The sequence below is a fragment of the Chiloscyllium punctatum genome, chromosome 3 (genome assembly GCF_047496795.1).
Source record: "Chiloscyllium punctatum isolate Juve2018m chromosome 3, sChiPun1.3, whole genome shotgun sequence".
Lineage (NCBI taxonomy): Eukaryota > Metazoa > Chordata > Chondrichthyes > Orectolobiformes > Hemiscylliidae > Chiloscyllium > Chiloscyllium punctatum.
The window spans coordinates 140324157-140336231 of NC_092741.1; the positions used below are offsets into that span (position 1 = coordinate 140324157).

The window sequence follows — 12075 nt, forward strand, 5'->3', positions numbered from 1 at the left end:
GGGTAACCTTCTTTGCTGTCCACTACACTTCCAATTTTGGTGTCATCTGCAAACTTACTAACTATACCACTTATGCTCACATCCAAATCATTTATATAAATGATGAAAAGTAGTGGACCCAGCACCGATCCTTGTGGCACTCCACTGGTCACAGGCCTCCAGTCTGAAAAACACCCCCCCAACCACCACCCTCTGTCTTCTACCTTTGCGCCAGTTCTATATCCAAATGGCTAGTTCACCCTGTATTCCGTGAGATCTAACCTTGCTAACCAGTCTCCCATGGGTAACCTTATTGAACGCCTTACTGGAGTCCATATAGATCACGTTCACCACTCTGCCCTCATCAATCCTCTTTGTTACTCCTTCAAAAAACTCAATCAAGTGTGTGAGACATGATTCCCACACATAAAGCTGTGCTGACGACCCTTAATCAGTCATTGCTTTACCAAATACATGTAAATCCTGACCCTCAGGATTCCCTCCAACAACTTGCTTACCACTGACATCAGGCTCACTGGTCTATAGTTCCCTGATATGTCCTTACCAACCTTCTTAAAGAGTGGCACCACGTCAGCCAACTTCAAGTCTTCCGGCACCTCACTTGTGACTATCGATGATGCAAATATCTCAGTAAGGAGCCCAGCATTCATTTCCCTTGCTTCCCACAGAGTTCTAAGGTACACCTGATCAGGTTCTTGGGATCTATCCACTTTTATGCATTTCAAGACATCCAGCACCTCCTCTTCTGTAATATGGACATTTTTCAAGATGTCACCATCTATTTCCCCACATCCTATATCTTCCATGATCTTCTCTTCAGTAAACACTGATGCAGAATACTCGTTTAGTATCACCCCCATCTCCTGCAGCTCCACACATAGTCTGCTTTGCTGATCTTTAAGGGGCCCTATTCTCTCCCTAGTTACCCTGTGGACTTCAATGTACAGCATTGCTCGCCTGCATTGGAAACATTTCAGAAAATTTTTATGAGGCTATTACCTGGAATGAATGCTGTTGTATTACGGCACAGACCTCAAAAAGACGCTATACAGTTCAGTCAATTAAATGATACCACAACATGTGGCAATCTGGTATAACTAGATCTTCATCTTACTCTCTGTGCAGTCAGCAGCCAGTTAGTTAAGCAAACAGACTATCAGGAATCAACTATGCATGTATTGTAATAGTGATGGAAGTAAGCATGGCACCAGACTACATGTATCATCGCAGGGTGAGGGCATTGCTGGCTGGACCAACATTTACTATCCATCCTTAATTACTCAGAGGGCAGTTAATCATTGCTGTGGGTCTGGAGTCCCATGTAGGCCAGACCAAGTAAGGATTAGAGACAAAAAACTGCAGGTGCTGGAAGGGTTACACCCGAGACCAAGTAAGGATGACAGTGTCCTTCACTAAAGGACATTAATGAACTAAATGGGATTTTCCTGACAATTAACAATGGATTCATGGCCATCATTAGACTCTGAAGTCCAGGTTTGTTTAAATTGAATTCAGTCCCACCACCTGCCATGGCTGGATTTGAACTTGGATATCTAGAATACGACCTGGGTCTCTGATGAAAGGTTCAACGATAACACCATAAGGCTGTCACTTGCCCCTAAAACTAATGTACATAGTCTGTTGTTAAGAAACTTCCCAATATCTGTCTCAGTAAGAGTCCATGTCTCTTTGGTGTGTGTTATTTGGGTCATAAGAGCTCGGAGCAGGAGTAGACAATTGTGTCCATGAAGCCTGCTCCCTCATTTAATAAAATTATGGCTGATTTCACCGTGAACTCAACCCCAGTTTCCGACGCATTCTGCATAACCCGTCACCCGTTACTAACTAAAAATCTGTCTATCTCTTCCTTAAACTCTTACAGGAAACCTCACCTCATTGAGCTTGTTGTCCTATGAGGAAAGATTGGATGGGTTAACCTTATGTGTGCTGGATGTCAGAGAGTAAGAGATGGCTTGATTGAACTATACAATATCCTGTGGAGTCTTGACAGAGAGGATGTGGGAGAATGCTTTGTTATGAGGGAGAAGCTGGGACTGGGAACCCCAGTTAAAAGTAAAATGTAGCTCATTTCAGACAGAGATGAGGAGAATTTCTTTTTCTCAGAGGATCATGAGTCTTTGGAAGTCTTCCTCAATAGGCAGTGGAAGCAGTGATTTTAAGATAGGGGTAGGCAGATTGTTGTCATGAGTGTGGTGCTGGAAAAGCACAGCAGGTCAGGCAGCATCCGAGAAGCAGGAAAATCGATGTTTCAGGCAAAAGCCCTTCATCTGGCTTTTGCCCAAAACGTCGATTTTCCTGTTCCTCGGATGCTGCCTGACCTGCTGTGCTTTTCCAGCACCACACTATTGACTCTAATCTCCAGCATCTGCAGTCCTCACTTTCGCCGGAGGTAGATTGTTGCTAAGAAAGGGATTGAAAGGTCATTGGAAGTAGGCAAGAATGTAAAATATTAAAATTAGCCATATTTTAATTGGGCAGCACAGTGACTCAGTGGTTGGAACTGCTGCCTTACAGCAGCAGGGACATTGGTTCGATTCCAGCCTCAGGTGACTGTCTGTGTGGAGTTTACGTATTCTCCATGGGTCTGTTTGGGTTTCCTCTGGATGCTCCAGTTTCCTCCCATGATCCAAAGATGTGCAGGTTAAGTGAAATGACCATGCTAAACTGTCCATAGTAATCAGAGATAGGTTAGGTGCATCAGTCAGGGAAATGTGGAGTAATAAGGTAGGGGCATTGGTCTGGGTGAGATTCTCTTTGGAGGGTTCGTGTGGACTTGTTGGGCCAAATAACCTGTTTCCACACTGTAGGGATTCTATAATAATAATAAAAAGCAGGATGGAGGGGCCAGTGGCCTATTCTTGATCTTACATTTGTAACTTTATCAGATTTGTGTAAACAATTGAAGTTAAAGTAAATGCTGCCAGAGGAAGTGGTGGAGTCTGGTACAATTACAACATTTAAAAGGCATTGAGATGGATATATGAATCAGAAGGGTTTAGAGGGATATGGGCCAAGTGTTGGCAAATGGGACTAGCTTAATTTGTGATATCTGGTCGGCACGGACGAGTTGGACTGAAGTGTCTGTTTCCGTGCTGTACATCTCTATGACTCTATTTCTGCAAAGTAATCAACCAAGAAAAATCACATGCTAAGCCAAAAAAGTGGATTGTTTTTCACTGTCAAAAGTAACCTGGTAATATTGTAAACATGAATGTGATAATCCTTCAAGTTTTACATCCCATTATTAAGATAAAACAAACATGTTAAAATGGTGAAGAAAATGCATTGAGTAAAAAAAAGGTAACATTATGTTCACACTTTTTCTCTCTTATGTCACCTGTTCATGGGCCAAACTACAGGTCAGAAGCACAATCTCACATGAAAATAGTATTGTTTGCCTATGAGTTCATTTCACCAATGGCTGAATTGTTGCATGTTGTATGCCATCTCACTACTCTAATGAAAGTTGATGCCACCATTCGGTTTAAGCATAGGAAAGGCAGGACCTGCTTGGTCTACTGCAGTGGACAAAAATACTTCCTGGTCTAACTAGAAGACTCTCTTGTAGTTAAAAAGATATAGTTTACAGTGAGATCACAGTGGGTCAGGAAGCATCCATGGAGAGAGAGCAAGCGAATATTTCTAATCTAGATGACTCTTCATCAGAGTTGACATGAAGTATGGAAGAGGCAGCATTTATGCTATAGTGTGTAGGGTGTGTAGAAGGTGGAGTGTTGGAGAAGAAAGGATGTTGATAGTTCAGATAAAGTGATCAGAATGTGAGAATGGCAGAACAATAGTGTGTCTGACTGCGAGGCTAGAGAGCAACAGGCAGTCGTACTGGAGTCGGGGGGAAGGGAACCAGGACATGGAGACAGAATGTAGCAAGTAAAGGTAAAAGAAAGGGAAGGAATTGCAGTGGGTTCACGGTTTGAAGGTGTTGAACTGAATGTTAAGTCCAGAATGTTGTAAAGATTTTTATAATAATTGTTGATCATTCCACAATCACCAACACTGATTTCAATTCCAGTTTTAAATATTTGAAGGTAATTTCGCCAACTACCACGATGAGATTTGAACCCATGACCGGAGTTTATACATTCTCCCTGTGTCTGCGTGGGTTTCCTTCGGGTGGTCCGGTTTCCTCCTACAATCCAAAGGTGTGTGGATCAGGTCAATTGATCATGCTAAATTGTCCATTATGTTCTTCAAGGTGAACATAGGGTCGGGGAATGGGGATGAGTGGGTTACTCTTTGGAGGTTCAGTGTAGGCATTTTGGACCAAGTGGTCTGTTTCCGTACTGTAGGAAATCTAATGGAAACAGGTCATTGACCCCACAAGTCCACGCCAACCCTCTGAAGAGCACCCCAGCAGACCCATTCCCCTACCTTATATTTCCCCTGACTAATGCACCTAACCTACACATCCCTGAACACTGTGGACAATTCACCTAACCTGCACATCTTTGGGTTGTGGGAAGAAACCCATGCAGACACAGAGAGAATGTGCAAACTCCACACTGATGGTTGTCCAAGGCTGGAATTGAACCTGGGTCCCGGGCACTGTGAGGCAGCAGTGCTAACCACTATGCCATCATGCCATCTACATAGACTTAGTTCCCTATCATCCTCCAAGCTAGCAAACAGCTTTAGAACTTGACTTTCTTCTGATTCTGACAGATTTTATAGGCCATAACCTTTCAGCACAGCTCTGGTCACCATGCTTTCACTCTCCTGTGGCCTATAACTCTGGCATTCTCACCCTGAAACCCTCTACCTCTGCTCCACTCCCTCCTGCTCTAACACCATCTAGAAGCCAATATCTTTACCAACCTTCTTAACAGCTTCTTAGCCTGACAACGATTTTCTGATTATACCTATGAAGTGCCATTATATGTTCTTCTACAGTGAAGGTGCTTTTTAAGTGCAAGTTGTTGAAGTGAGGTAATAGAAAGTGATGTGTTCATCACTATTTATAAGATAAATGAGTATGGCAAACTGACAGCAAACTGAAACAAAGGAAAACAGATACAAATTAGTATACTTAGAACTGGTAACAAGGAACTACAACATGCCCGATGGTTGAACGGGTAGACTTTTGTGGAAAAGCTAATACGGACTAATGGGATCTTCTATATTTACTTTGTGCTTTCCATTTCAATCTCAGAGCTTCCATCTCAAAAATGCTGACTTGCTGATAGAATTTATAATATCATCTGTACCCCCATGAGTTTTATGGTTTGTAATCACTCACTGGCATTCATTATTCACTAACTAATAAGACACACTGACTAAATGTGCTATGTGCCAGAAATTGGTTATTGATTTTCATTTTATAAAGTTGGAATGATATCATGGTTTTTAATCTGGACGTCATCAGGTCAAATACACAAAGCTCAAGGAATAGCAATAAATCCATATGATTAGCTTTGTGTCAGCATAGAATCATAATGCACCATAAGAGGCCCTTTGGCCTGTTGTGTGTTGCTGACTCTTTGAAAGAGCTTCGGTGTTATTTCCACTCTCCCTGGTCTTTCTCCAAGGCTTTGTAATTTTTTCCTTTGTATTCTATCATATGTAGCTGAAGGAAGATACTGGACCTGAATCTAGGTTTAAATTCTATACACTAAAACTATGATAAAGCCTGATAAACCGATCTGTCAGAGATGGGATCACAATGTACATAAATTGCTCCTTCTTGCTCATTTCGAGGACAGTGATATAGACCCAGCACGAAACGCACTGCTGAATGGCTTGTATGAGACTAGCATTATTCAAAATTCGATGACGTATTTTAAAGGCAGCTTGCATCTTCAGAGGGGTGTATGTTGACTGTAACAATTTATTCAGGTAGCTGGGGAATGCATCAGCAGAAGGATTCAAGCTGACTAAGGCAATCCAGAGAGAGTGCTGGGTTCTTGGATTAAGTACTGGGGAAGTTGCAAGAAGGAGAAAGATCATCTTTCTGCAGTGAGCGATGAAGGCCTCAGACAGACACAGAATGGAAGCAGATAGCCATGGAGGTCAATGCTAGAATTCTGGTGTCAAGGACCTGAATCTAGCACTGGAAAAGGTGGAATGACCACATATAAGCAGTCAAAATCAGTGAAGGCATCTTCAAATTATATACTCCTGTGAAAGAGGCTAAGGGCTGAAGTATGGGAGATGGGTCAGATCTGGCTGAGGGCCTTGTCAATCATGGTGCTGGGGAAATCTTGGTTGAGGAATAAGTTGGACATTTCCGAGACTCCTTTGTCGAAGTTGGCAGCATCAGAACCGATGTGTCAGACATGGAAGAATGGGCAAAATGAAATAGCGTCTTTATTGGAAGCAGGGTACAAGGATGTATAGTTAAGGTAACTTTGCGAGTCGGTGTGTTTGTAATGCATATTGGCCAACCTATCCCCAGAAATGGAATCAGAGATGTCGAGGAAGACATGCGAGGAACCAGAGATGGAGCAGATGAAGATGGGAGTGGGGTGAAATTGGAAGCAAAATCGACAAACTTTTCCACTTCCAGACGAGGAAGGGAAGCAGCACCAATGATGTCATTGATATTCTGGAGAAAGAGTTATGTGGGCTGGGGGCCAGAGTAGGACTGGAACAAGAAATGTTCTGCGCACCCCAGAAAGAGACAGGCATAAATAGGACCCACATGGCAACCCATGGCCACACCGTTGACCTGAAGAAAATTAGAGGAGTTAAGAGAGAGGTTGCTGAGGGTGAGGATGAACTCGATTTTGTGGAGGAGGGTGGTGGTGGTGGATGAAGACAGTTCAGGCCTTTATTCCCAGGAGGAAGTGGAGAGCCCTGAGGGCTGAATGGGGGTTCATCTTTCCGTTTTTATTCATCTGATCTAGCTTACACTTACATGCCCATCACTGTGATAAGCTTCATTCCCAAGCTCACAGTTACTACTTGCTGCCGACTATTCAGCTAAGGCAACCACATCATCTGAACTCATTGCAATGCACTGACATCCTAATTTTCTTCTTACAGGACAAGGTGACCCATAATAAATGCTAGCATGGGCATCATCTGGCACGGGGGCAGCCCAGTGAAGATGATAATGTTGGATATAATGGGAGTAGCCATTACCAAACAAAGCAGATTCTGAAGCCATCCATGATGTTGGTATGTTCTTGCTTTATGCACCTTTTCAAATCCAACCACCCTCATCCCACAGTCAGGTACAATGCTTAAAGTACAGGTAGTATAACCATGCACCTTCAGCTTTCCCCACACACAGTCCCTTTCTTCCCCAAATGGGTATTTATAAGCATCAGAAGCCGCCTTGCCAACCATGGTAATAAGGATGAAAGCCTGGATTAAAGGCAGATCTCTGGAGAAGAAACACCATAACATTACCAGATATTCACAGTCACCAGCTCAGATAGTGGCATTGCATGTACGGTAGAAAGGCAGGAGACAGTATCTAGTGAGTCCCAAAGTCAAATCCCTAGATGATCCCAGCCATAGAACCATCAGCATGAGGATGATTGTAGGAACAATGGTGAGAGCCATCATCCAAATGTTCAGTGGGCACATCTTGTGCACTGACAGCAATGCATTGTTCAGTATGGCTTGAAGATAGGGAGAAGACCTGAGTAGTGCAGGAATGACAAAGATGTTATTGCTCCTGAAATTTCAGGAATTCACCAAAACTGAATATTCAAGGAAACTTTTGAATCTTTTCTGTTCTGATATACCTCCCAATGTGGTGACTGCAGAGATACCTGCATTGTTGATGCGTTCCTGCATAATTGAGAATCTTGATGTCCTTGGTAAAGCCTCATGCCTGCTCTGCCAGCATCTCTCTATTTCAGGAGAAGACAATTAAGTCCCCTACCTCGGCCTAGCTGCTCTCCATTATCCCTTGATTGTTATGACAGAACATGGGAAGAGTGCACTACCATTCTCTAGTCCCACTACTCCACAGGACACAACAGAAAGTGAATTGCTTTACCCAGTTCCCCAAATGACCAATCATAAATGCTCTCTACATTAGACTGCAAAAAACAGATCATTCAACCATGTTTCTTCAATAAACACAAAATTATTGATTTGCTATAAAATAAAACTTATTCTAAGAAATGTGGAGTCGCAGGTAGATAGGATAGTGAAGAAGGTGTTTGATAAGCTTTCCTTTATTGGTCAGAGCATCATGTATAGGAGTTGGGAGGCTATGGTGCGGCTGTACAGGACTTTGGTTCGGCCACTTTTGGAATATTGTGTACAATTCTAGTCTCCCTCCTATCAGAAGGGTGTTGTGAAACTTGAAAGGGTTCAGAAAAGATTTACAAGGATGTTGCCAGGGCTGGAGGGTCTGGGCTTTAGGGAGAGGCTGAATAGTCTGGGGCTGTTTTCTCTGGAGCATCAGAGGCTGAGGGCTGACCTTACAGAGGTTTATAAAATCATGGGGTGTATGGATAGGATAAATAGACAAGGTCTCTTCCCTGGGATCAGGGAGTCCAGAACTGGAGGGCATAGGTTTAGGGTGAGAGGGGAAAGATATAAAAGGGACCTAAGGGACAGCTTTTTCACACAGAGGATGGTGTGTATATGGAATGAGCTGCCAGATGAAGTGGTGGAGGGTGGTGCAATTGCAACATTTAAAAAGCATCTGGATGGGTATATGAATAGGAAGGATTGAGAGGGATATGGGCCAAGTGCTGGCAAATGGGATTAAATTAATTTAGGATATCAGTTGGATGAAGGGTCTGTTTCTATGCTGTATATCTCCATGACTCTATGACTCTAAGTTGCAGAGTATCTAACACACACTGTTTGTAATATTAAAACACAAATATTTCTCTGTCTAAATAATCTCAAAAGCACACATACCTAGAAAAGAGGGGGTGGGGAGGGGGGGGGGGGGGGTAAAACTGACTACATTGTGCACAGATTGATTTTGAGAAGAAAACATTTTCAGCCAATAAATCGTAGCTCTTGAAGACAAATAGGATAAGGTGTGCAATGTTTGGGCAGATTTTGGCTTGGCGTTCATGCACATGGGAATAGGTGTTGCCAATATAGGCAGTTGAATCTTGGTGCGTGCAACTTGCTCAGGAGACAGTGTTGAGAATTCTCTCAGTTGGTCATTAAAAGGACAATTTCTCACAGGAGTCACCATGAAGGTGCTTAAGAAATAGGAGGCATGAGCTGAGCAGTTCTTTTACATCAGCAATCCTCCATCTGAAAATGAAAATCTAAAGTCACCTTCAAACCGCAATGCCTGTTTGACAGAACTGCCATCAAACCCAGTTATAAAAATAGCTTTCCATGAAATAAGTTCAAGAAACCAGAAACTGCAATTGTCTGGAAATTCCTTGTTTGAAAAAAAAGCTTCAATAAGACATTTGTTGATAATTTTAAAAAGAAATTCAACGTATCGCCACAATCCTTCAAATTCAAGCCCCTAAAATGATTAGCTGTGGAGGCACCAGAATTCGGAGGCGCTGATGGACAGCAAACTGCAATATGTTGTTGATGTCTCCAGCCCCTATCTGGTATAAACTGCTGGCATAAAGGCTCAGGGTCAAAATGGCTTTGGCAACCACTGGTAATACTGTTATCTCCCTGCTCGCCAACTGTACCTCCTTGGCAAAGTGCACCTCTCCTTCTGCTTCAGTTACGTCAGCATCAAAGACTGATAACCAGCTTCTGCCAACAGATGCATGAGCTGGTTGTCCTGTTTTAACTGGAAGTAACCTCAAAACAATGAGTCTTGAAATTGACTTCAAGTCATGGCACTGTGCTAATTTCCTTTTGGCAGCTTGTTTCATGGTGGGACATTGTGGGTGAGGTGCAGTCAGGACAAATGCTCACTGAAGACCCTGTGTGTACAAGAGCTCCTGCTGAGACCCTTCCTCCTCCCCCTGCCTCCATGAGAAAATTGTGAGCTGCAGCCCAAGACGTAGCCCAATATGTAGTTGGTGTTGGCTCTTGGTGTATGTGATAAGGGTTGTGTTTTTGTGAGTTTTCATTTGGAGGAAAGCATTTGCTTTTGTGAAATGGCCTCCCAGGTTTGTCAAAACTATCACCAGGATTGTGAAGCTGCTGTCAACAAACAGATTAACCTGGAGCTCACTGCCTCCTATCTCTATCAGTCTATGATGTCGTACTTTGACTGGGATGATGTTGCCCTGCACTATTTCTCCCAGTTCTTCAAAGCTCAGTCCCAGGAGAAGCAGGAACATGCAGAGAAGCTGCTGAAATTCCAGAATCAGCGTGGAGGCAGAGTCTTCCTCCAGGATGTGAAGAAGCCAGAGAGGGATGAGTGGGGTAACGGTCTGCAGGCAATGCAGGTTGCCCTGGATCTGGAGAAGAATGTGAACCAGAGTTTGCTGCATCTACACCAACTTGCCACTGCCCAGACTGACCCTCATCTGTGTGACTTCCTGGAGACCCACTATTTGGATGAGGAGGTTGAGATCATCAAGCGACTTGGGGACTACATCACCAACCTGAAGCATCTGGGAGCTCCTGAGAATGGGCTGGGAGAGTACCTGTTTGACAGGCTCTCACTGGAGGACAGCAGTTAGTAGGGCCTTTGACTGCAGTCTTCGTCTGTTTTGCATCCAACTCGCATTGGGAGAATTCCTCCAAGAACTTGTAGTGAAATGATTTGGAAATAAAAGTTGATCTCTCCCAAAAAAAAAAGTGGGCGGCATGGTGGCACAGTGGTTAGCACTGCTGCCTCACAGCGCCAGAGGCCCGGATTCAATTCCCGCCTCAGGCGACTGACTGTGTGGAGTTTGCACATTCTCCCCGTGTCTGCGTGGGTTTCCTCGGGTTGCTCCGGTTTCCTCCCACAGTCCAAAAATGTGCAAGTTAGGTGAATTGGCCACGCTAAATTGCCCGTAGTGTTAGATGCAGGGGTAAATGTAGGAGAATGGGTATGGGTGGGTGCGCTTCGGCGGGTCGGTATGGACTTGTTGGGCCGAAGGGCCTGTTTCCACACTGTAAGTAATCTAATCTAAAAAAAAACATTCTCACCTCCTGACTTCCTACACCACACTCACATCTATGAGGCACAAGTCAGGAGTGTGATGGAATATTTCCCACTTGCATGGATGTGGAGATCCATTGAATGCTCAAGGAATTTGACACCATCCAAAGCAAAGTAGCCTGCTTGACCAAACCTTCATCATTCCCTCCCTCTAGTACCGTGCACAATGACAGCAGTGTGCCTGATATATGGGATGCAGGAACTCACCCAAGTCTTCCTCCAAACCTAGGACCACTACTTCCACGAATGACAGGGGCAACAGATGCAGGAAAATGTTATAAACTAAAAGTTCCTCTCTAACCTTCACACCATCCGGACTTAGAACTACATCACCATTCTTTCACTGACAGTGTGTCAAAATCCTGGAATCAGAATTATGGGGTTCCCTGCAATTCATGAACTCTAGATGTTCAAGAAGACAGCTCTCTACTAGCTTCTCAATAGCAATTAGGACAGTAAATGCTGACCACATCTTGAGAAAGGACGCAAGAAGAAAAATCACTGTTCTTTCAGCGTGGCTGGGTCACGATTCTTTAACATTCTCCCTAACATAACGTGAGTGCCCTTACCACACATCAATGACAGAAGTTCAAGAACATAGCTCATCACCTTCTCAAATATAGTTAGGAATTGGCAATAAATGTTAGCCCAGCCAGCTACACCCATCTACCCTGAATGAATTAAAATAAATGGCAGACCAGGCAAGAATATTGAGTATGGGCTGGTGTCAGGATCTGCCCATTCAGCCCATGTCCAGCTACACAGGAGACAATGTTGATGTCATGCTCCAGAACATGTTAATTGCTATTGACCATGCCTTGAAAAGCCAGGAGCAGACTCCATGTTGTTATTTGTCTGAATTGGTGAACTACACAGTTAGTGGAGCTGAATTTTGCAGCTGATTTCTATAAGGTGCATTCCAAGCAGTCAATGTACCTTCTAGCTCCACACAAATCCCTTGTTACTTAGGGTAAATTTGCGTGAAATATCGACGTTAGATCTCAAGCAGAGGTTCTCACTCTTAGCCTCAATTCCGACCTTGC

At 43.6% G+C, this 12075-nt stretch overlaps 1 protein-coding gene across 1 annotated transcript; it reads left to right on the top strand.

Moving 5' to 3' along the window:
* Positions 1-10034: 10034 nt before the first annotated feature.
* On the top strand, positions 10035-10565 carry LOC140455154 (ferritin, middle subunit-like). Its single transcript, XM_072549854.1, has one exon. It carries the CDS (start codon positions 10035-10037, stop codon positions 10563-10565), a length of 531 nt encoding a protein of 176 aa, XP_072405955.1.
* Positions 10566-12075: the final 1510 nt, after the last annotated feature.